The sequence below is a fragment of the Aedes albopictus genome, chromosome 1 (genome assembly GCF_035046485.1).
Source record: "Aedes albopictus strain Foshan chromosome 1, AalbF5, whole genome shotgun sequence".
NCBI lineage: Eukaryota > Metazoa > Arthropoda > Insecta > Diptera > Culicidae > Aedes > Aedes albopictus.
The window spans coordinates 14,302,996-14,328,338 of record NC_085136.1 but is presented as its reverse complement, the minus strand read 5'-3'; the positions used below and the strand labels follow the sequence as shown (position 1 = coordinate 14,328,338).

The 25,343-nt window shown below is 44.7% G+C and overlaps 1 protein-coding gene across 3 annotated transcripts in view; it reads left to right on the top strand.

Moving 5' to 3' along the window:
* The window catches only part of LOC109424979 (telomerase-binding protein EST1A), a 427,570-nt gene that overhangs the window by 22,497 nt on the left and 379,730 nt on the right, over positions 1-25,343 (top strand). For all 3 annotated transcript variants that reach the window (XM_062843741.1, XM_062843727.1, XM_062843732.1), the window contains 2 exons: positions 60-170; positions 11,169-11,592. In XM_062843741.1, coding sequence (XP_062699725.1) covers positions 60-170; positions 11,169-11,592 — 535 coding nt within the window. The remainder of the gene's footprint in view (positions 1-59; positions 171-11,168; positions 11,593-25,343) is intronic.

Here is a 25,343-nt window from a genome sequence, read left to right as displayed (position 1 = left end):
GAGTACCTCAACCAATTTCTTTCAATCGATCGCGTAATAATATTGTTTTACTTTTTTAGAAACGCAAAATTGACGCCGTCTACTTCTACATGCGCAGTCTGATGTCGTCCAATCCGTTTGAATCGGCTCGCGAAAGTCTTATGGATTTGTTCAACGAGACGAAGAAGAAGGTACGTACCCCCGCGAGGGATTGAGTCGTTTCCGTTCGTTTGTTAGCTTCTAATCCTGGGTGTTAGATATTAGGAAAAGTGATGGGTACTAGACAAGATCATGTGTTAATCGAATATCAACCTACATATTATGGATATTCCATATTTTAATGGAGTTCCATTGGTACGTTGTACGAAGGAAAATTAATTCTTTATCTTCGACTACTCTTCCCTCGCAAAGAGACAATTTGCTGGTTTATTACCAGAACCAGCGCCCTTGGAGTTCTAGTGTGTTTGTATAAGAGGGTCACATCACCAAGGATTACAAATCTGCACCAAAATGTCTGATTTGCAAGGCGGACAAGGGCCGCATGACAAGTAGGCCTAAATAGCCCGGCACACGTGGAGGACAAAACGGTCGACGATAGTACATGTTACACAGCTGAACCTGAACCACTGCACTGTAAGGCCGCGGCAACAGTTGCTGTGGCAGTCAGTCTCGGAGTCAAGTACAGATATCACTTTAACTAGCGGACCGGATCCTTCCCGTCAACGGAAACTGGTAACTGTATTACTGATCGGTTTCAAGTCCAGCTTACAATGTTCACTTTGAACTAAGGCTTCGCAGTAGTGAAGATCAACTTTACTCTATCCCTAGATTCGCTATCCAGCGAACTAGTAAGAGTGAGTGCCGTGGTCATCGATGGTCGCGGACAAAAAATACTTGTAGTAGGAATGGTGCAGAGTCCATCATCGATGTGATCGGGTATTAACCCTTACTCAGACCGCAGGATCGACGATGGCTACACGCATAGTGAGCATCTGGCGATTCGGTACCTACAGGGTTGAACACGGAGCGTAGGTTTATGGAGGGCAACATCGACGATCTAGTTGAAATACTAAGCTGTGCGTTTTACGCCGCAACGCCAAGACGATTCCTACTCAGGAATGGGCGCCGATAAGTGTACTGGTGCCCATATAGTCGAGGCGGTAAACGCACGGGTATTCAGCATGACCATGCTGAGGGTGACGGGTTCGATTCCCGGTCGGTCCAGGATCTTTTCGTAAAGGAAATTTCCTCGACTTCCTTGGGCATAGAGTATCTTCGTGCCTGCCACACGATATACGTATGCAAAATGGTCATTGGCAGAGGAAGCTCTCAGTTAATAACTGTGGAAGTGCTCATAGAACACTAAGCTGAGAAGCAGGCTTTGTCCCAGTGAGGACGTTACGCCAAGAAGAGGAGAGAGAGGAAGTGTACTGGTGGTGCCCAGAAATTGCAGGAATCCTGGGCGGCATCCTGCTTAATTGCTTAAGACCTACAGGGGGCTAAATTTTCCACACTGTAAGCGAAAATGGATAGTTGGGGGATTGCCAAGCTGAAGGGAAGCAACTACTGTATCTGGAATCAAAAGGCAGAGTTTCTGCTGGTTCATAAAGAATTGTGGCAGTTCGTGACCGAGAACCGATCAGAACTGGGTGCTGTGCTGAACCTGAAGCAGCTGATGGTGCAAGCCTTCGAATGGGGGACAATAGAGACCAGAAGGCGCGAGCGACAACGGCTCGAGTCATATGCGAAGGCCTCCGCCGTCACTACGAAAAAGCAACCTTGACATCAAAGATATCTCTCTTGTTGCAAATGTGTGAGAAGCGGTACAGCGATGGGACCTCTTCGAGCGATTAACTTTGGCAGGGCAAGATTTGGATGAAAATCTGCAAGTTGCAATGGTGCTTCGAAGGAAGCCTTCCAGAGTCAGACAATACTCTTACCACTGCTTTGGAGAGTAGATACGATGACGAGCTAACGTTCAAACTAATCAAGTTCAAGCTCGTTCATGGAACAGCTAATCGAAATCAACCGATGAGGCGTAACGATCCCAGGGAACGATCAGCTCGTCGCTCGAAGAATATTCCTTTCTGGTTAGACGGAAATCAAACTTCTCCAATGGGTGACTGATCGTTGATTCGGGCGAATCATCTCATTTGTGCACGGTTGTGGATTTGTTCTACACCTTGCTGTGCTGTACGTGTCAGAATTAAAATCAAACTTTACCTTAGTGAAGAAAGAAGAAGCATTTCAAGAAACTGTTACTCGTTTCGACACTGCCGTATTCTCAAACACAGCAAGGTAATAGGGGCAGCCACCATAACTGGAAGACTATTTGCTGAACATGGAACGAAATACTTCCATCAACACGTGGACCGGCGACGATGAGTACCAGCATGGTGAAGACCCTGACCTAGCGGTGGCGATACTGATTCATCATCGTTCTATGGAGGAATTCTGGTAAGAGGATCAACCGACAAGCAGGAGGAGCCAGATTTCAATAATTGGTGTGCCTGTCGGTGCGGTCGTATCCAAGTCGGATTACTCTGGTCGACGGAAGAACCGATAATTCCCGTTATGGCGGTCATCGAGGCTTGTCCTGGCTTGTTCAGAATGGCTGTACCTGGATAGAGGCGAATTTCCGAAGAGGAGAAAAAGACAAAGACTCATTCTACTGCCCAAACACAGGAATCCACCTGGCGACTACAGACCTATTTGTCTTCTGGACACCGCTGGGAAGCTGTTGGAGCAGACGACATTACCCTCGTGATATACGGCAAGTCTGAGCAGCAGAGATTACAGTCCCGAGGCCTGCCGAACCCCCCGCTGGCGAGTCAGCCGCGTAATTACTGGCTAGAAATAACTACTTACCCTAATTCAAGGTGTCAAGCAATCAGTGCCGAGGAATGAGTGATCGAGAGGGTGAAAAAGATGCTTCATCGTTAACGGAGCCTGTACCTGGGCACCCCTTATAGTAATTCGTCCCTTACCGCGTTAATGCAGGGCTTTGGCGTGGTGGCCCTCCACTCGTGTGATTAAACATGAAAACAAGTCAAAAACAAACAAGTACAAGTGGTAGTGGTAGTGGCGAGGCTAACACCTTCGTAAGAAGTGTTTTGGCTAGGTCTCCGTTAAGGAGCAGTGAGGAGTCAGGAGCAGGAAACTGCGCACGCAGCTCCAGTGTGGCAGCTCTGATTCATTCCCCGGCTTGCCTGCCGGGGGAGATATTTGACGGAGTGTGGTTGATGAGGGCCATCAACCAAGAAAGAGTTGGGGTATCTGCAATAGAGGTGGCTAAGCAGCAGCTTGGCTAGATCATCGACCTTGGACCTTAAAACGGCCCTGTAGCGACTTCGTAAATCGATGGACGATGCCTAGCAAGGCCACAAGAAACTCGTGAAGACTGTTGCAGTGGTAGATCCAACGAAAGCTAAGATTACGATGTCTACTCTACGCTTTCGCAGGAAGACCAAAAAGTGTGGCGGATGCGACTGCTTTGGATAAGCAGTCGCAGAAGCGAGTGAGGCAGCCGTCAGGTGAGGAGTTGTCTGGCGGTGCCAGCAAAGCTGTCGGCAGTGATGCCGGCAAGTCAAACCCCAGTCATGCATCCCGGAAAGCTGGAAAGGGTGGTCCTGACAAGGCCCATATAGCCGAGGCGGTAAACGCACGGGTATTCAGCATGACCATGCTGAGGGTGACGGGTTCGATTCCCGGTCGGTCCAGGATCTTTTCGTAAAGGAAATTTCCTTGACTTCCTTGGGCATAGAGTATCTTCGTGCCTGCCACACGATATACACATGCAAAATGGTCATTGGCAGAGGAAGCTCTCAGTTAATAACTGTGGAAGTGCTCATAGAACACTAAGCTGAGAAGCAGGCTTTGTCCCAGTGAGGACGTTACGCCAAGAAGAGGAGAGGAGGAGGTCCTGACAAGGCTGGCCCGTCCCGGATGGAATGCAACAGGGCGTTGCGACCGTTGTTAAGTCTTCAACAACCACAGAGTAGGGCCTCTCTTTGGTTAAAACTCGAGCGGAAAAGGAAGAAGTAAAAACCGCAAGTCGAGCAGGTCAGGGACGTCAAACCAAGAAGGCGTTGAAGGGCAGGTGCCAAGCACGTGAAAGGCGATGCGCTCGTCATCAAGGCCGAAAAGTCTAAGTACTCGGACGTCTTGAGTGTTAGACGATGCGGACAGGTACGCAGCGGATAATGCGTGGAAACGCGAAAACACTACCGGGAAACTCGGAAAAATACCGCGGGAGAAAAACTCAAGTGTTCCGTCGTCAAGCGGTAAACATTTATTCCACAGTAAACATACATACAATATCTTTGGTATACCGTGGGGTGCCCTAATTTCGTGCGGGCCCAAACTTCGTTAACTTCTGACATCTGAGAGCATTATTGTCTAATTAACACCGGAACCATCCAATATTTGCTATAACCTCAAAACTGCATTTGATCTCAATACAATTCACAAAAAAAAATAAATGAAAAATTTGATATATGACAAAGATTGAAAAATAAATTGCAAATGTATGCAAATAGCAGATGCCATATTCAGAGATACGAGAAAATCAACACTCACGAAAGTGAACAAGTATTTTGATCTCTAGCAAAAGTTAATATTCCAATTTATGTTTGATTATTTCAATTCAATATGTTTTATTATAATACGCAATAAAATTACTTAAACATGTTGTTTTCTTATTTTGTTTCAACATTTATGTTGTTGGCGAAATTAGGAACCCACTATTTGTATGGGTCCCTAATTTCGTGCACTCTTTTTTATAACTTTGTTTTAGAGGTTCATGTGTACTTGTAGTCATGGCATGATGCAGTTATTAATAATAGTTCTAATAACTATTTTAATTGGTTTAAAATTAGCTAGGGACTGCTCATAAACTACGTAGAAAAAAAATAAACAAATTTATAAATGTGGGAATAATAAGTAAGCTCGGGATGATTTTGTTTATCCAAACATTGGAAGTAGTAGCTTACAGCGGCTAGTTTCATTCAAGCAAATTATTGCCGTAAGCCTTATTGTCAGAACACAAATTTGGAAGATGGCAATATACTAGAACTAACCTCCCGAGGAATGTGCCTATTAATGGCACATAAATCATGTGACATAATAGAAAGGCAAAAAGCTACAATTAGCTACAAAAACGAATTGATTCACATTACTGACCATCAGTATAGTTAGTGAACATTTGATTCAAATAGCAAACAATATATTGTTTGATTAAGATGTCAATTGAAGAGCAAAACAAAGGATTTTTGGAAATCTTAATGTAAACATCCGGGACGAACATGGAAAACAGCAAATATTCACTCATATTTCGTCACAGACATCGATTTTATCTACACGGTATGGTTTCATGGGTATTATACGAGTATGCTACGTTTTGAAAAAAATAACACATTTAGGCGAATTCTACGTTTTCTAAAGTGAGCGAAATTTGGACCCATTTTGAACGAAATTTGAAACCCGTGTACGAAATTTGGCACTTTCAAACAAATCAAAACTAATGCTGTAACTATCTCGTATAATGTGAATTTGCCCAATTTATATTTTTCTTGGGAGCTACAGTACCAGTACTGAATATCATTGAAAAAATTAATCTGATATACTTTACGGTAAAATTTCAGACGTTTATCAAACTTTGAGAATTCTTAAGTGCACGAAATATGGACACCTCACGGTACAACTGTTTTCATTGGCTTGGTAACGTGCACAAAAAGGACTGTCAATAGGGGTGTTGGACGACCGTTGCATTTTCTCCAACATTGAGGACGATGCGAAGCGATACCAAGCTCGTAGATCTGGAAGAAAGATCAAGGTGGGCTGGTCAGTATGCCATCTGACTTTTCATTAGCCCTCGGAGGTCTTCTTCAGGTGTCGGGAACCAGGACACAAGTCATAGTACTGCAAAGGCCATGACAGGAGCAAACTGTGCAGACACAAGACTACACGAGTCCAACCATTTGCCTGATATGTACCGGGGTATCCGTGAATAACAGACACCCAACGAGTAATTTGTGTGACTTCGTGGTCGTGCGGCTAGTGTCACCAAGCATTTAGTCGCATCGTGCTAAGGAGTGCGGGTTCGATTCCCGCCGCACCTGTCGAGAAAAGTTTTCGGCTGCGCAACTGGGCGTTGCATGCTAGTCCGTTGTCTAGTGTCGCGCTTCCTTAAAAGAGCGAATAGCTCACTTGAAGTACTAAACGTGTCCGTGTCTTTAAAAAAAAAATCCAAGTTGGCCGGACTTCAAGAATGCTGCAATGAACAAATCACAGTGCAGGTAAGGTAACTGAACTTGAACCACTGACTGTGGCGCAGCTCAGCAACTGCTTTGTCAGGCGGTTTCTGAGTGGGGAACGGATATCGCCATCATAGCGGACCCATACCGAGTACCCGCCGGCAACGGAATTTGGTTCGCGGATGGGTCCAGAAAAATGACGGCGATATAGACGACGGGAAAACACCCCTTCCAGGAGTTGGTGTCTACTACCTATGAGGGCTTCCTGGTCGCCAAAGTAAACGGGGTCTTCTTCTGTAGCTGTTATGCATCTCCGCGGTGGTCGATCGAGCAGTTCACGCAGATGCTGGACTATATGATGACCGTGCTGACAGTGCGAAGGCCGGTGGTAATAACTGGTGACTTCAATGCCTAGGCCGTGGAATGGGGAAGCCGTTTCACGAACCAGCGGGGTCAGATTCTGCTACTAACACTGGCCATACTAAATGTTGACCTGGCCAATGTTGGTACCAAGAGTACCTTTTGTCGGAACGGTGCGGAGTCGAATGTTGACGTTATATTGTGTAGTCCTGGACTGACAAGTAGTTCGAACTGGAACTGGAATAGCTACACTCACAGCGATCACCTGGCGGTTCACTACAGTATCAACTACAACAACAGCAAGCAGCGGTAGAGGTAAAGGTGGCTAAGCCAAGGCAAAGTCCTCGCAGGTGGAAGACATCATACTTCGACGATGGGGTATTTATGGAGGCGCTCTGCCGTGAGTGAAACTTGGTTTAGACAGCGACGAGCTGATAGCGGTACTCTCGCATGCGTGCGATGTGCCCATGCCTAGGCGAGTCCACCCTAGAAAATGGGAGACCATCGGCTTACTGATGGACTCAAGCGATTGCGAACCTGTGCCGCGCCTACCTACGGACTAGGCGGCGGATGCAGCAAGAGCAATCTGAGGAAAAGCGGAACGAACGGCGTGTGGTGATCACCACTGCAAAAGCCGCACTGAAGACAGAGATAAGGGCAAGCAAAAAAAAAAACTCTTGGAGGGTCTCTGTCAGAGTGCCAAAGCGAATCCGTGGGGTGATGGCTACAAGATCGTGATGGCCAAGATGAGAGGTGTAATGGCTCCTACAGAGCAGTCTCCAGAGATGTTGGAGGGGATCATCGAGGGGCTTTTTCCGCGTCATAATCCTAGTCCTTTGCCTCCTTTCTTAGGAACTGGGGCTAGCGATGTGTAACTGGCCGGGACAGCTAAGTCTTTTAGCATAGTCAAAGCCCCAGGTCCGGACGGAGTTCCGAACCTGGCCTTAAACGTAGATATTGCAGAGGCTCCCGAGATGTTCAAGTCTGCTATGCAGAAATGCTTGGACGAGGGAATTTTCCCAGAGGTTTGGAAGCGGCAGATCCTGGTTCTGTTGCCTAAGGCAGTGAAACCACCCGGAGACTCGTCGGCATATAGACCAATATGCTTGATCGGCACGGCAGGGAAGGCGCTCGAAAAGATCATCCTCAACAGAATGTTGAGGCACACCGAGGTTGTAAATGGTCTCTCGAGTGACTCGAGAAGTTATTAAGCCGGCTTCATCGACGGCCGGTCGACAACGGACCAGATCTTTACCGTACGGCAAATCCTCCAGAAATGCCGTGAATACCAGGTCCCAACGCATCACCTGTTCATCGACTTCAAAGCGGCATACGACAGTATCGACCGCGCAGAGCTATGGAGAATCATGGACGAAAACGGCTTTCCTGGGAAGCTGACTAGACTGATTAAAGCAACGATGTACGGTGTGCAAAACTGCGTAAGGGTTTCGGGTGAACTATCCAGTTCAATCAAATCTCGCCGGGGACTGCGACAAGGTGATGGACTCTCATGTCTACTCTTCAACATCGGTCTGGAAGGTGTGATGCGACGAGCCGGACTCATCAGCCGGGGAACGATTTCCACAAAATCCGGTCAATTTGTGTGCTTTGCGGACGACATGGACGCTAGAACATTTGGAACGGTGGCAGAGCTGTACACCCGCCTGAAACGCGAAGCAGCAAAGGTCGGACTGGTGGTGAATGCCTCAAAAACAAAGTACATGCTGGTAGGCGGAACCGAACACGACCGGATCCGTCTGGGTAGTAATGTTGCGATAGACGAGGATACTTTCGAGGTGGTGGAGGAATTCATCTACCTCGGATCCTTACTGACGGCTGACAACAACGTGAGCCGTGAAATTTGGAGGCGCATCATCAGCGGAAGTCGGGCCTACTATGGGCTCCAGAAGAAACTGCGGTCAAAAGATTCACCCACGCACCAAATGCACCATGTACAAAACGCTAATAAGACCGGTGGTCCTCTACGGACACGAGACATGGACTATGCTCGAGGAGGACCTGTTTATTGTGTTATTGTGTTTGAGAGGCCCCCGCGGATCATGTTCCAGGTGTTCTGGAGCGGCCACATCTGTTGATACATAATTCAGACAGTTTTTTTTGCCCTATACTTTCGAAATCATGAAGATAGATACGTCGCACGGCATGTTTTGCTTGCAAACCAGAAATGTCCCCGATGACACGCCCGTGGAACCTGTGCTAGATGGTCCGGGGTGGCCATATTAGTTGATACAGACTTCTGAATCAGTCTATGGTTTCTGGCGCAGTCTTTCGAAATCATGAAGATTGATATGTCGCACGGCATGTTTAGGTTGAAAACAGGAAGTGTCCCCAATGAGACCCCGCGGAACCTGTCACGAGGATCCGGATGGGTCAACCTTTTTCAAATCTGATTATTGCAGTTGTGTTTCACTGTTCGCAACAAAACTTTCGCTGAAAATCGATGGTTCAAACACAATAACACACGAAATACCTAATCATTTTAAGCCATTTTGGCAACCCCTTGTCCCCAGCACAATCCGGAATATCCCCGGAATGGTTCCAGATATTGCATGGGCACTTGTGTATGATAAACTATCACCAATTTATGATCGATTGAGGGTGACTTAAAAAAATCGGTTAAAAATTGACGAAATGCCAGCATTTTGAAAATGAGTTGAGTTGAGTTCCTGTGTCATTCTTAGTGTCACGATTTCTAAAATAGGCACCTTAACAATTATTACTATTATTACTACTACTATGCTCCCCATTCCCATTTGATGACTGCAAAATATGACACATTTGACATTGTTGGTGGACATAGCTTGATCATCACCATGTAGAGTCGATGTTAGCGCCATGATAGGTCTAGACGTCGATAAAGTCGAAGAAGTTCCTTCCATCGATCCGAACGTGGCGATTTGATATTTCGTCTGCTGTGGTGAACTCCAGGTGTAACGATAAGGGAGTATGTGGAAGAAGGTTCTACGAATTGGTCATGTTTTTTGAGGCAGCGAAACTAATGAGTCGTAGCCGGTTTTGGTATTGCAGCGCTTCGATGCCGAAACCTCGGTCCTCCGGTAGATCGACGAGTATGCGGATGCTTCCGATGTCATTGAGAGATTGGCAGTTCAACGTAACAAATTTCCGATCACAAATTTGTTAACTTGAACTTCCCGTTTGTTAAAAATGTGTGCAGATTGAAGAGACCGATCAAACCATCGAGATAGGTAGAGATATAGAGACTGCATTGTTTTTGCATACAAAAATAGTTCTTCCTGAGTCATTCTCAGTGTCAGGATTTCTATAATAGGCTTACATGTCGTTTAAACCGGACCTGTAACTGTTTTGTTAATGCTGTACATTTGATTACTGCAAAATATGACACATGTATAATGTCCATCTGTCCTTGCTGTGATCCTAAATAGCTTGATATACATATGTAGAATACACAATAAATCTCGGAAATTACTGTCACTCTTTCGCTTAACAAGTCAGTTTTAACGCTCATAAGGCGTAATAAATCATCAAATATTCCGTCATCCAAAGCTAATAAAGCGCATCTTTGACCTTCTAGGTAGCCTTTCGTATTTGACCCACAGCTCATAGCTATGAACATGATCCTGAACCACACACAACATGATCTGTCTAGAACTAAATCCCATCACTTTTCATCTCGTGCGCCCGCGCTTCCATATTAGACCTTAGATCTCGAGAGACACATTAGCAATTTAGTGTAGCCTTAGTCTACCGCCCGTCGTAGATATCACCCTGACATAACTCAACAGAAGAAGAGTAACCGCGCACAGTTGTAACCTTTTTTACTAACCGAGTGTTTCTCTTTCCCTCTCCCATATCTATTTGTCTGCTTTGTAATTCCCAACTAACATGCCGCTGCGCCGCGCTGTGTCGTAAATATCACTAGCATAAGCTTTTGGTGAGTTTCCCATCGTTGCAATTGATGATGCATTATTGCTGGTCCCGGGTAGAAAAGGGTAACAGAAGGAGATCGCGTTCCATTGAAAATTCGTCAAAATATTTTCATCCTATAGGATATAGGATATATGCTTTATTTTAACAATACGCTTCTGATGTGAGCTTTGCAATGCATAAAGATACATACGAATTTCAGGTCATCGAATCATAAATTGCTTAAAAAATATGCAATGATTTTTAATTATAAAACTCATTCGAGTTGCATTATTTTAACTATGATCATTATGCAACTATTTATAATGAAACTCTTGTCAGTTGCATAATAAACCAGTAGTGAGGAAAAATTGATCATTATGATACTGAAATAACTTTCATAAAATTAAAATTACTGAATTGCATATTTATTTGTTTATTCTCGATTTGTTATCCTCATCTGCCCGGGACCACCTTCCTGAATTGAATAGAATTGACTCCCCGGTATAGAGACAAATTTAGACAAGATGATGACACCTGTCCTACCCGAATACGGATGCGTGTTTTCCATTTTCTTGATTGACACGATTGATCGCTTGCTACTGATACTGATCGCTATACTAACTTGTGTGTTTTTCTCTTGTTCCCTTGGCATGATTTCCTTCACAGTACGAGAGCAGCCAGCGGAAGCGCGAGGAGAAGAACCGAGCGCGGCTCAAAGAGAAAGAGCACCGCTTCGATGGCCACCTGCGGCGCGAAACGTGGATCCATCCGGAGGGTGGTTCCCGGGTGCACCGGACGGCGCCATTGGATCCGATGGCCGGCCGAACCGGCGATACCAGCGAGGAAGAGGAAGAGGAACTGCGCCAGCTGGATTCCATCGAGCTGAACAAGCGCTTTATCGTGAGCTTCCTGCATGTGCTGGGGAAGTTGATCACCAAGACGGGCATGGAGTCGTTTACGCCCTGTGCCATCCAGATGCTGCGGGAGTTTCGGGCGCTAATTCAGCACTCGCCCATTGCCGTCACCTCGCACCGGTTGCTGCAGCTGATGTCGCTGAACATGTTCGCCATCGAGATCACCAAGCTGAAAGGTAAGTGATTTTTAGCTTCTTTTTTCCTGTTTCTGGGGATATCAGATTTAGTGACTCGTCAAATTGATCCGATATTTCTAAATTGTCGATTGGGAATGACTAGAAATCTACAAAATTTAATGACTGTGTATTTAGAAATGGGCAATTTCGGGCATTCTACTGCTATTTCCATGAAGCATTTCAACGAGTGTTAGAGAAACAAACAGGCAACTCTGGGATTTTACATATATGATATCTCCGGAATAAATAACTGCAAAGGTAATTTCAGGAATTCCTCTGAAAGTACCTTAAGAATACCCTCTAGAAGTTTTTCCAGTAATTCTTCCAGGAGCTCTTTCAGGATTTATCGCAAGATTCTGTTTAGAAAATCTTGCTGGAGCTTTTGCTGGAATTCCTAAAGCAGTTTCTTCTGAAAATTAGAATTTCATCTAGACATTTCTTTAAAAAATAATACACTTCTACTTCTTTCAGGCATTCCTCCATAAAGGCCTAGAAATCTTCTTAGAATTTCTGCAAAAATCTGGCTGAAAATTATTTCCAAGAACTCTTCTAGGAGTGGGTTCAGGGATTTCTTAATAAGTTTCCGTAAAATTTCCTCTAGGCATTCCCTTAGGATTTTTTCTATGAGCTTTCCTGGACAAATAAACTTTTTTAGAAGTTGCTACAGCAATTCCTAAATTCCTAATTGCTGAAAGATTTTCTGAAGGGATACCTAGATGAATTCCCCCAGAAACTGGTTGAGGAGCTTTTAGAAGAGAAGAATAGATTCCATCCGGAACTTTAGGATTAACGAATTCTTACGCAATTTGTTGACACGATCTTCGGAAATTTGCTAAAAGAACTTTTCAGGACATCCCTGAGATGCTTCTGGATTAGGGTTGTTTTCTGATATTCTACTAGGGACTCTGTCTGGGATTTCTTCGCGCATCTCTCCAGTGGTTCGTTCGGAAATTCTTCAAGGAAGTCATTATAGAACATCTTTAGGAAATTCTCCGTTAGTTCTTTAAGGGATCCCTCCGGAAATTCCTTAAAATATTCCTTTGGAAGTTCCTCCTCCGAAGATTCTTCTGAAATTTTCAACGGGAATCCTCAAAGGGAGTGCTCTATGAATTTCTCTAGGAAGTGCTCTGTGAATTCTTCTAGAAACTACTTCAGAAGGTGTGTTTTCGGCAATTGCTTCTTCATAGATTCCTTCCGGATTTTTTTGCTTACTCTAAAAATTCCTCGGGAACTGCTCCAAGGATTCCTTCGGAAATTCCTCCTGTTATCTCTTCAGGGATTCCTTCAAGATTCTCACGAGATTTTTTTTTGGGAATTCCCCAAATGATTCCGTTAGAGATTCTTTGCAGAATTACAAATTCAACCTCCAGCAATTCCCTAAGAAATTTCTCCAGGGATTCCTTTGGGAATTCCTGATTCCTTCGAGATTTTTTCCAAGGATTTCTTCGGGAAATTCTTCAGTGATTCCGTTAGGAATTCCTCCAGGGATTCCGTCGGATTTTTTTACAGGGATTCTGGAATTTGTCCCAAGGTTCCTATCTTCCTATCTTCCAGCGCTTTATTTGTGTATTTCTCTAAGGATTCTTTCATGAATTGCTTGAAAATCGCTCCAAAGATTTCTTCTGGGTTCCTGCACGGATATTTTCTGGAATTTCTCCTCCATAGAATTCCTTCCAGGAATGCACCATCTTTCTTTCAAAAATTCATTAGAATTTCTTCCTGGAGTTAACCAGAATTCCTGGCAGGAACTCACTAGAATTCCTTCCAGGAATTCACCAGAATTCCTTCCAGGAATTCACCAGAATTCCTTCCAGGAATTTGCCAGAATTCCTTCCAAGAATTTGCCAGAATTCCTTCCTGGAATTCAACAGAATTCCTTCCAGGAATTCAACAGAATTCCACCAAAATTCCTTCCAGGAATTCACCAGAATCCCTTCCAGGAATTCACCAGAATTTCTTCCAGGAATTCACCAGAATTCCTTCCAGGAATTCACCAGAATTCCTTCCAGGAATTCACCAGAATTCCTTCCAGGAATTCACCAGAATTCCTTCCAGGAATTCACCAGAATTCCTTCCAGGAATTCACCAGAATTCCTTCCAGGAATTCACCAGAATTCCTTCCAGGAATTCACCAGAATTCCTTCCAGGAATTCACCAGAATTCCTTCCAGGAATTCACCAGAATTCCTTCCAGGAATTCACCAGAATTCCTTCCAGGAATTCACCAGAATTCCTTCCAGGAATCCACCAGAATTCCTTCCAGGACTTCACCAGAATTCCTTCCAGGACTTCACCAGAATTCCTTCCAGGACTTCACCAGAATTCCTTCCAGGACTTCACCAGAATTCCTTCCAGGAATTCACCAGAATTCCTTCCAGGAATTCACCAGAATTCCTTCCAGGAATTCACCAAAATTCCTTCCAGGACTTCACCAGAATTCCTTCCAGGACTTCACCAGAATTCCTTCCAGGACTTCACCAGAATTCCTTCCAGGACTTCACCAGAATTCCTTCCAGGACTTCACCAGAATTCCTTCCAGGAATTCACCAGAATTCCTTCCAGGAATTCACCAGAATTCCTTCCAGGAATTCACCAGAATTCCTTCCAGGAATTCACCAGAATTCCTTCCAGGAATTCACCAGAATTCCTTCCAGGAATTCACCAGAATTCCTTCCAGGAATTCACCAGAATTCCTTCCAGGAATTCACCAGAATTCCTTCCAGGAATTCACCAGAATTCCTTCCAGGAATTCACCAGAATTCCTTCCAGGAATTCACCAGAATTCCTTCTAGGAATTCACCAGAATTCCTTCTAGGAATTCACCAGAATTCCTTCCAGGAATTCACCAGAATTCCTTCCAGGAATTCACCAGAATTCCTTCCAGGAATTCACCAGAATTCCTTCCAGGAATTCACCAGAATTCCTTCCAGGAATTCACCAGAATTCCTTCCAGGAATTCACCAGAATTCCTTCCAGGAATTCACCAGAATTCCTTCCAGGAATTCACCAGAATTCCTTCCAGGAATTCACCAGAATTCCTTCCAGGAATTCACCAGAATTCCTTCCAGGAATTCACCAGAATTCCTTCCAGGAATTCACCAGAATTCCTTCCAGGAATTCACCAGAATTCCTTCCAGGAATTCACCAGAATTCCTTCCAGGAATTCACCAAAATTCCTTCCAGGACTTCACCAGAATTCCTTCCAGGACTTCACCAGAATTCCTTCCAGGACTTCACCAGAATTCCTTCCAGGACTTCACCAGAATTCCTTCCAGGACTTCACCAGAATTCCTTCCAGGACTTCACCAGAATTCCTTCCAGGAATTCACCAGAATTCCTTCCAGGAATTCACCAGAATTCCTTCCAGGAATTCACCAGAATTCCTTCCAGGAATTCACCAGAATTCCTTCCAGGAATTCACCAGAATTCCTTCCAGGAATTCACCAGAATTCCTTCTAGGAATTCACCAGAATTCCTTCTAGGAATTCACCAGAATTCCTTCCAGGAATTCACCAGAATTCCTTCCAGGAATTCACCAGAATTCCTTCCAGGAATTCACCAGAATTCCTTCCAGGAATTCACCAGAATTCCTTCTAGGAATTCACCAGAATTCCTTCTAGGAATTCACCAGAATTCCTTCCAGGAATTCACCAGAATTCCTTCTAGGAATTCACCAGAATTCCTTCTAGGAATTCACCAGAATTCCTTCTAGGAATTCACCAGAATTCCTTCCAGGAATTCACCAGAATTCCTTCCAGGAATTCACCGGAATTCCTTCCAGGAATTCACCAGAATTCCTTCCAGGAATTCACCAGAATTCCTTCCAGGAATTCACCAGAATTCCTTCCAGGAATTCACCAGAATTCCTTCCAGGAATTCACCAGAATTCCTTCCAGGAATTCACCAGAATTCCTTCCAGGAATTCACCAGAATTCCTTCCAGGAATTCACCAGAATTCCTTCCAGGAATTCACCAGAATTCCTTCCAGGAATTCACCAGAATTCCTTCCAGGAATTCACCAGAATTCCTTCCAGGAATTCACCAGAATTCCTTCCAGGAATTCACCAGAATTCCTTCCAGGAATTCACCAGAATTCCTTCCAGGAATTCACCAGAATTCCTTCCAGGAATTCACCAGAATTCCTTCCAGGAATTCACCAGAATTCCTTCCAGGAATTCACCAGAATTCCTTCCAGGAATTCACCAGAATTCCTTCCAGGAATTCACCAGAATTCCTTCCAGGAATTCACCAGAATTCCTTCCAGGAATTCACCAGAATTCCTTCCAGGAATTCACCAGAATTCCTTCCAGGAATTCACCAGAATTCCTTCCAGGAATTCACCAGAATTCCTTCCAGGAATTCACCAGAATTCCTTCCAGGAATTCACCAGAATTCCTTCCAGGAATTCACCAGAATTCCTTCCAGGAATTCACCAGAATTCCTTCCAGGAATTCACCAGAATTCCTTCCAGGAATTCACCAGAATTCCTTCCAGGAATTCACCAGAATTCCTTCCAGGAATTCACCAGAATTCCTTCCAGGAATTCACCAGAATTCCTTCCAGGAATTCACCAGAATTCCTTCCAGGAATTCACCAGAATTCCTTCCAGGAATTCACCAGAATTCCTTCCAGGAATTCACCAGAATTCCTTCCAGGAATTCACCAGAATTCCTTCCAGGAATTCACCAGAATTCCTTCCAGGAATTCACCAGAATTCCTTCCAGGAATTCACCAGAATTCCTTCCAGGAATTCACCAGAATTCCTTCCAGGAATTCACCAGAATTCCTTCCAGGAATTCACCAGAATTCCTTCCAGGAATTCACCAGAATTCCTTCCAGGAATTCACCAGAATTCCTTCCAGGAATTCACCAGAATTCCTTCCAGGAATTCACCAGAATTCCTTCCAGGAATTCACCAGAATTCCTTCCAGGAATTCACCAGAATTCCTTCCAGGAATTCACCAGAATTCCTTCCAGGAATTCACCAGAATTCCTTCCAGGAATTCACCAGAATTCCTTCCAGGAATTCACCAGAATTCCTTCCAGGAATTCACCAGAATTCCTTCCAGGAATTCACCAGAATTCCTTCCAGGAATTCACCAGAATTCCTTCCAGGAATTCACCAGAATTCCTTCCAGGAATTCACCAGAATTCCTTCCAGGAATTCACCAGAATTCCTTCCAGGAATTCACCAGAATTCCTTCCAGGAATTCACCAGAATTCCTTCCAGGAATTCACCAGAATTCCTTCCAGGAATTCACCAGAATTCCTTCCAGGAATTCACCAGAATTCCTTCCAGGAATTCACCAGAATTCCTTCCAGGAATTCACCAGAATTCCTTCCAGGAATTCACCAGAATTCCTTCCAGGAATTCACCAGAATTCCTTCCAGGAATTCACCAGAATTCCTTCCAGGAATTCACCAGAATTCCTTCCAGGAATTCAACAGAATTCCTTCCATTAATTCAACAGAATTCCTTCCAGGAATTCAACAGAATTCCTTCCAGGCATTCAACAGAATTCCTTCCAGGAACTCACCAGAATTCCACCCAGGAATTCACCAGAATTCCTCCAAGGAATTCACCAGAATTCCTTCCAGGAATCCAGCAGAATTCCTTCCAGGAATTCGCCGGAATTCCTTCCAGGAATTCACTGGAATTCCCTCCAGGAATTCGCCGGAATTCCTTCCAGGAATTCGTCGGATTTCCTTCCAGGAATTCGCCGGAATTCCTTCCAGGAATTCGTCGGAATTCCTTCCAGGAATTCGCCGGAATTCCTTCCAGGAATTCGCCGGAATTCCTTTCAGGAATTCGCCGCAATTCCTTCCAGGAATTCGCCGGAATTCCTTCCAGGAATTCGCCGAAATTCCTTCCAGGAATTCGCCGGAATTCCTTCCAGGAATTCGTCGGAATTCCTTCCAGGAATTCGCCGGAATTCCTTCCAGGAATTCGCCGGAATTCCTTCCAGGAATTCGCCGGAATTCCTTTCGGGAATTCGCCGCAATTCCTTCCAGGAATTCGCCGGAATTCCTTCCAGGAATTCGCCGAAATTCCTTCCAGGAATTCGCCGGAATTCCTTCCAGGAATTCTCCGGAATTCCTTCCAGGAATTCGCCGGAATTCCTTCCAGGAATTCGCCGGAATTCCTTCCAGGAATTCGCCGGAATTCCTTCCAGGAATTCGCCGGAATTCCTTCCAGGAATTCACTAGAATTCCCTCCAGGAATTCGCCGGAATTCCTTCCAGGAATTCGTCGGATTTCCTTCCAGGAATTCGCCGGAATTCCTTCCAGGAATTCGTCGGAATTCCTTCCAGGAATTCGTCGGAATTCCTTCCAGGAATTCGTCGGAATTCCTTCCAGGAATTCGCCGGAATTCCTTCCAGGAATTCGCCGGAATTCCTTCCAGGAATTCGCCGGAATTCCTTCCAGGAATTCGCCGCAATTCCTTCCAGGAATTCGCCGGAATTCCTTCCAGGAATTCGCCGGAATTCCTTCCAGGAATTCGCCGGAATTCCTTCCAGGAATTCGCCGGAATTCCTTCCAGGAATTCGCCGGAATTCCTTCCAGGAATTCGCCGGAATTCCTTCCAGGAATTCACCGGAATTCCTTCCAGGAATTCACCGGAATTCCTTCCAGGAATTCACCGGAATTCCTTCCAGGAATTCACCGGAATTCCTTCCAGGAATTCACCGGAATTCCTTCCAGGAATTCGCCGGAATTCCTTCCGGGAATTCGCCGGAATTCCTGCCGGGAATTCGCCGGAATTCCTTCCAGGAATTCGCCGGAATTCCTTCCAGGAATTTGCCAGAATTCTTTCAGGAATTCGCCAGAATTCCTTCCAGGAATTCGCCGGAATTCCTCCCTGGAATTCGCCGGAATTCCTCCCTGGAATTCGCCGGAATTCCTCCCTGGAATTCGCCGGAATTCCTCCCTGGAATTCGCCGGAATTCCTCCCTGGAATTCGCCGGAATTCCTTCCAGGAATTCGCCGGAATTCCTTCCTGGAATTCGCCGAAATTCATTCCAGGAATTCGCCGGAATTCCATCCAGGAATTCGCCGGAATTCATTCCAGGAATTCGCCGAAATTCGCCAGAATTCTTTCCAGGAATCCGCCGGAATTCCTTCCAGGAATTCGCCGGAATTCCTTCCAGGAATTCGCCGGAATTCCTTACAGGAATCCGCCGGAATTCCTTCCAGGAATTCGTCGGAATTCCTTCCAGGAAATCGCAGGAATTCCTTCCAGGGATTCGCCGAAATTCCTCCCAGGAATTCGCCGGAATTCCTTCCAGGAATTCACCAGAATTCCTCCTAGGAATTCACCAGTTTCGTTCGTGTAATGAAGAATAGCTGTGGAAGCAGCTTTCGGATGAAGACGGTGGGAATAGTTTTTGTCAACAGAATTTAGGTAGTTTTAGCGATAATTATAAAAACGTTAAAGTTTTATAGATATCTGGAATAACATCGAACAGATCATCGAAAGAATATCTTCCAGTCAATTGAATTACAACAGAAACCTTGACGCCATCACCGATAGAGTCATCAATTCAATAAAGAAATCATGATAAATTCTTCCCAAGCACACACAATGCCCATTGAACGAAAACGCAACATTTTCCACTATAATAGCAAATCAATGGCGTAAAATATTGCCCACTTGAAGGGGCATCAATTTCTCAAAACCCTCCTCTCGAATCGCTGCACTGCTTGCTGCAAAACCAGTAGTACGTGATGTGTGATGACTCTGAACTCATTAATAAACCCGTAATGATTCACCAGGAGGGCAGGTAGGCAGGCTGGCAGGTGGTCAGCTAAACTAAACAAACTATCTTCCCTCTGTGTCGCCACCACCGCCCGCCACATGGTGATTGGCACCCCGTTTAACCCCCATTTAAACTTCGCACATCCATTATGCAGCACGCTGCTGCTGCTGATGCATCTCAGCGGATTGACCCGCGCGCATCACGACAACCGACGATGGCGACGTTCTTCGAGGTAGCGCTTCTCAGGTGATTCATCATCATCTCACTCCGCTGCCGCGCAACTATCGATCATCTCCGGACGGATGGACCCCAGCCAGCCGACCGGATTCGCGCGACTCGACCTGTGTGCTGTCATCGATTAGTCCGCGCGGCGGACAGAAGATCAACCACCCGTCAGTCACCGGTGAGCTGAGAGGTCCAGTTGACACATGGGAATGAGGAATTTCTAATTTTAGCCTTCCCTTCGGATCGACCAGTTAGGTAATGTTAGGAGGACGGACAAACAACATTTTTCACACTGTCACCAAGATGCGCAGCCTCTTGGTTCATTCAGCGACATCTTTCGAGCGCATCTCGTTGACCGGCCGCGGGCGGCCGGGGGACTTCTTTTTGTTACGACGAGGACGGTTATCGATCTATCTACTAGGAAGGCAACGTGGGATCAGAATGCAACTCAGAGCCAGTGCTAGAGCGAACGACGACAATCCAACCGGAGGGAACAATTCATCATCATTGATAGGGGGATGGAGTGTTGGATATACAGAGAATAGGAGCTAGGGGTTGCTGGGCGGCGACGAAGGAAGACCCAGGCTAGGCGATATTCAATTAGGAGGAACTGGACGACGACGAAGACGACGCCACCAGTCACGATTCCTTTCTTCTAATTGGCACGGGTGTTTAATTGCACACCCCGCAGGTGATTGTTTTCTGTTCTTGGTCGTTATCATCGCCGGCGCTGCCTGCCTGCTTGCAGTCATGTGTGTGCATGCAAGGGTTCTCAAGTTCTTGGTACGCTGCACTTCATTTCGTAATTGTGGCGCAGTATAAAATGAATCCGGATAAGTAGAAAATGTCTCCAACTTGCAAACAAATGAAAATAACATTTTCCGGATTAGACATAGTGATCCTAGTTTAAACCTATTTAAAACTAAGGGTTAAGGTGCTGTTTGCTTCGTTTTTTTTTTTGTTGGAAGTGACTACGTATTGAAACAAAAACAACGGAGTTAATCGGTGTCGCGACATGTCGTAATTTCATTACGCTTTCATTTCGAATATGTTGAATTTACGATCGTATGATTACTAATGACACTGTGACCCTATCAGGTTGGTTCAGCAATATTAGAATCCTGGGAGAAATCCCTAAGAAACCCCGTAAGGAATCGATTTAGCAATCCGCAAAAGCATTCCGAAAGGAACCCTTGGAAAAACTTTGAAAGCATCCCTGAAGGAATTTCTGAAAGAATTTTTGGAAGGAAACTCCGAAGGCATCTCAAAAGAAATCAATGGAGGAAGAGGAACCCTGGAAGGATCCTGGTGGAATCCTTGAAAAACCCCTCTAAAAATATCGGGAAAGACTTCTAAAAGCATCCCGGAAGGAATCCATGAAAAATATATCCCTGATAGAATGCCGGGCGGAGTCTCTGAAAAAACTTCGAGTGGAATCCCTGAAGGTATCTCAAGAGAGATGATTCCTAATTAATGGAGGATTCCTCAGGTGAAATTCTCAAAGGAATTCTGAAAGATAATGGAATCCCTAGAAAAATCGCTGGAAGAATCGTAGAAGAATCCCAAGAAAAAGTCTCGGAATAATAAAATAATCACGGAAAGAGTCCTAGAAGAAATCGTGGTAGAAACCAATGAAGGGATCTTAGGAGAAATCTCTGAAGTAATCTCTTCATAAATCCTGGTGGAATCCCTGTAAGGATCTTGGAGAATCCCTGGAAGATTTCTAGAGAAATCACTGAAGGTATCCCGAGTAAAATCCCTGATAGAATCTCTAAAGTAATTACAGAAGAAATCCTGGTAGGAATCGCTGAAATAATCGTCGAAGAATCCCTTAAATGTGAGAAAGAATTGTAGAAGAAATACTGGAAGAACTGAGGAGAAATCTCTGAAGGAATGCTAGGAGTAATATCCGAAAGATTCCTGGAGGAATCCTTGCAAGGATCTTGAAGGACCTGAAAGATTCCTAGATGAATCACTGAAGGAATTCTGAGGAAAATTCCTGAAGGAATTTTCTAGTTTTTGGTTTGTATTCATTAATGTGTAGTTCAACTTACGAACTAATTCTACACTTTCCTGAAGGCATTTCTGAAGTTATTGCGGACGAAATTCGGGCAGGAGTCAATGAATGAATTCTGGAAGGAATCTAAAGAATTCCGTAAGCCGTAAGGAATCCAAGAAAAAGTCCCTGAAGAGATGATTTTAGCGTAGTAAATGAATGCTGCCAGAGGAATCTTTGAATACATCTAGGGAAATTCATTGAAGTCACCCCTGGAAAAATCCTGGAAGCAACCCCCAAAATAATCTCGGAAGGAATTAAATAAGGACCTGGGAGTCATATCTGAAGAAATCCATAATGGAATCCCTGGAGGAATGCCCAATGGAAACATTTCTGAAAATATACATGGAGAAATTCTTTTATAAACCCTGGGAAAAATCAATAACAGGATCTAGGGAGGAATCCCAGGAGAAATTTCTGAAAGAATTGTGAAGAAATCTCTGGAGGAAACCCTGACAGAATCTCAAGAAGAGTTTCTCTGTAAATACTTGCAGAAATCCCTGTATAAATTCCGGGAGAAATTCCTAGAAAAATATTTGATGGAATTCCAGAAAACTCCAAATGTTGAATACCGGAGGAAATTTCAGGAGAAAGCTTGGGACGAATTCCTGAAGAATTCTCGGGATAAATTACGAGATTAATCCTGGTAAAAATCCTTGGATATTTCCGTGGCGACATATTGGGAGGAATCGTTGAATATTTTGACATTGCCATCTACTGTGATAATTTCAAACTGATCCGTTATCTGTACATGGCTCTCATCAGCTATCTCACTGATAATTCATCTCTTCCTCTTTTCTGACTTAGCCTAGGGGTGGTTCAAGAAAACCCGGTTTTCTGGCTGTATCTTTTTCAGTTCCAGTATCTCATCAAAGTCGGCTGTTCGAGCCCGTATGAAGTTGATCATCAATATTAACTTCTTTTCTCGATCAGCCTAGATAGCTGTCTAGTGTTGGTAGCGCGGTTGTCTCAATTGGCTAAGAATAACACTACGGACCGCCTGCTCCAGTGGTAAGAGTCTACTGAACAGGTGACCCCTAATTCATGGTGTGATGCGGCTTTATCCTTACCGTGCCTAGGAATGAATGGCAAGGGGGGTCTAATAAAAACCTAACCGCTAACGGAGCCTGTGGAGTACCAGGGCGCCCTCCACAGTATGTTGCCCTTACTGCGCTAACCGGAGCAATGGTGCAGTGGACCTTGTGTTTCTCCGAGACAATCAGCTGCCCTTCTTTAGTCTCACTTGAGGCTAAATAAGGGCGGGATTATGAAGATGTGGTTAAGTAGTTCAAATTTTCACTTATATGGTTTCGCATTCTGCGATTTACACAGTGTATTCTGTGTATCCTCGCCTTTGGCGTTTTCCAATCGATACCGATTTGGTTTTATTGTTGCTGTTCTTTGTTGTGCTGTTGTTGCGAAGAGTTTAATCTTACCTAGTTTGGGTAGTGGCTACGGTTGGATAGCTCAGATCAATCTTCAGCATAAAAGAACAGCAACGATCAATCTTTGCAGACTTATGCAAAATGGTACAGCCCAAGTGGCCTTGGTACAAGAACCTTACTTTCGTAAGGGAAATTTCTATCTAGGAAACACCGAGTTGTTTGCCACTTTCAGTAAACATGAAATGGCAAACTCGCGTGTCATGCCTCGAGCCTGTGTGCTTGTCAACAACGCAATAGTTGCTACACTCATCTCTGAACTAACCACCAGAGATGTATGTGCTATCACAATTGATGTATCTGTTGGAAACCTCAACAGGAAATACGTCTATTGTTCTGTGTATTAACCGCATGATGAACCATCCCCTACGGATGCTTTCAAACAAGTCATCGCATACTGCACTTCAAAAGGCCTTCCGCTAATTGTTGGCAGTGATGGTAATGCTCACCATATCATCTGGGGCAGCTCAGTCATTAACTTGAGAGGCTCCAGTTTGATGGAGTACTTAAGTAGTACAGATCTTGCATTACTTAACATAGGCAACCGCCCAACTTTCATGGTATCTGCTAGAGAGGAAGTGTTAGATATAACGCTTTGCTCTAGCAGAATTAGTCACGAGCTGACCAATTGGCATGTGTCAGATGAAGAATCTTTATCTGACCATCGCTATATCTTTTTTGAACATTTAAATGTTACTTCGCAAACATTGCGTTTCAGGAATCCTCGGTCAACAAACTGGGATCTTTATACTGATTCGGTTGGGGTTACTGATTTGCTTGCGAAATCTAAGGATTTCCGAGTGAACGAACTTCGTTTGCCAAATGCAGTTGCAGTTTTGCAACAGGGTATATTCCCAAATCGTGGCGGGATATTACTGTGAAGTTCATTCCGAAACTGGGTCGTGCGTCGTATGAAGAAGCACTAAGTTTCAGACCAATCAGTTTGTGCTTTTTTCATCTGAAATGCTTAGAACGCATTGTGGATCATCACATCCGTGATGTTCATCTGGCCAACGTGCCTCTTCATGTGAACCAACATGCCTACCAATCTGGTAAGTCCAGTGTGACTCTTTTACACAAGGTTGTTTACGATATCGAGAAAGCATTCGCTCAAAAGGAATCCTGCTTGGGTGTTTTCTTAGATATCGAGGGTGCCTTTCGATGCCATATTGGAAGTCGCACGGGGTCATGGTATATCTCCAATGATTTCCAATTGGATGCATCAAATGCTCAAAAACCAACATCTCTTCTCGACATTGCGTCTAACAGGGATTAGGAAATTGAGTGTTTGTGGATACCCCCAAGGGGGAGTCTTGTCACCGCTTTTGTGGAATCTTGTAGCTGATACGCTATTGAGGCAACTCAATAATAGCGGTTTTCCTACTTATGGTTTTGCCGACGACTACCTAGCGTTGTTAGTTGGTATGTGTATCACCAAATCACCACCCTTTTCGACTTGATGCAAAGCGCCCTTCAGGTAGTTGAGGGTTGGTGTCGCCAATATGGCCTTTCGGTTAATCCGAGTAAAACATCTATTGTTCTTTTTAAGGAAAGGCGAAACCTTTGCGTCTCTTTGATTCTGAAATCGATGTGACTGAACAGGTAAAGTACGTTGGAGTCATTCTTGATTCCAAGCTTTCCTGGATACCTCCCATTGAGTTCAGAATCAAGAAAGCTTGTATGGCCTTCGGGCAATGCCGGCGAACCTTTGGTACAACTTGGGGTCTAAAACCCAAGTATATCAAATGGATCTACACAACTGTTGTTCGGCCAATATTGGCTTATGGGTGTCTTTTGTGGTGGAAAAAGGGCGAAATGAGAACGGTCCAATCAAAGTTAGGCCATCTCCAAAGGATGTGCTTAATGGCGTTCTGTCTGGAGCGTTCTCTTCAACTCCCACGGCAGTGCTCGAAGTTCTCTTTGACGTTGCTCTACTACACATTCATCTCAAACAAGAAGCACTTTCTTGCACGTACCGGTTACGGGTACTCGGTCTACTAGAGGAAACTCCTGTGAACCGCACATCAACACACACCTCGTTATTTCCACTTTTGGTGAATTGGGACAAAATTGTCCTTGCTCCAAGTTATCGTACAAATGCTTGTAATTTTCCATATAGGACATTTTCCTCGAAATTCCCTTCCCGGGAAGAGTGGACATCTGGTTATCTGGAGAGAAGTATTTCAGACGGCATCGTATGTTACACTGATGGCTCCCTTCTCGAAGGTCGAGCAGGTGCTGGTGTTTATTCTCGTGAGCTAAGGCTGTATCA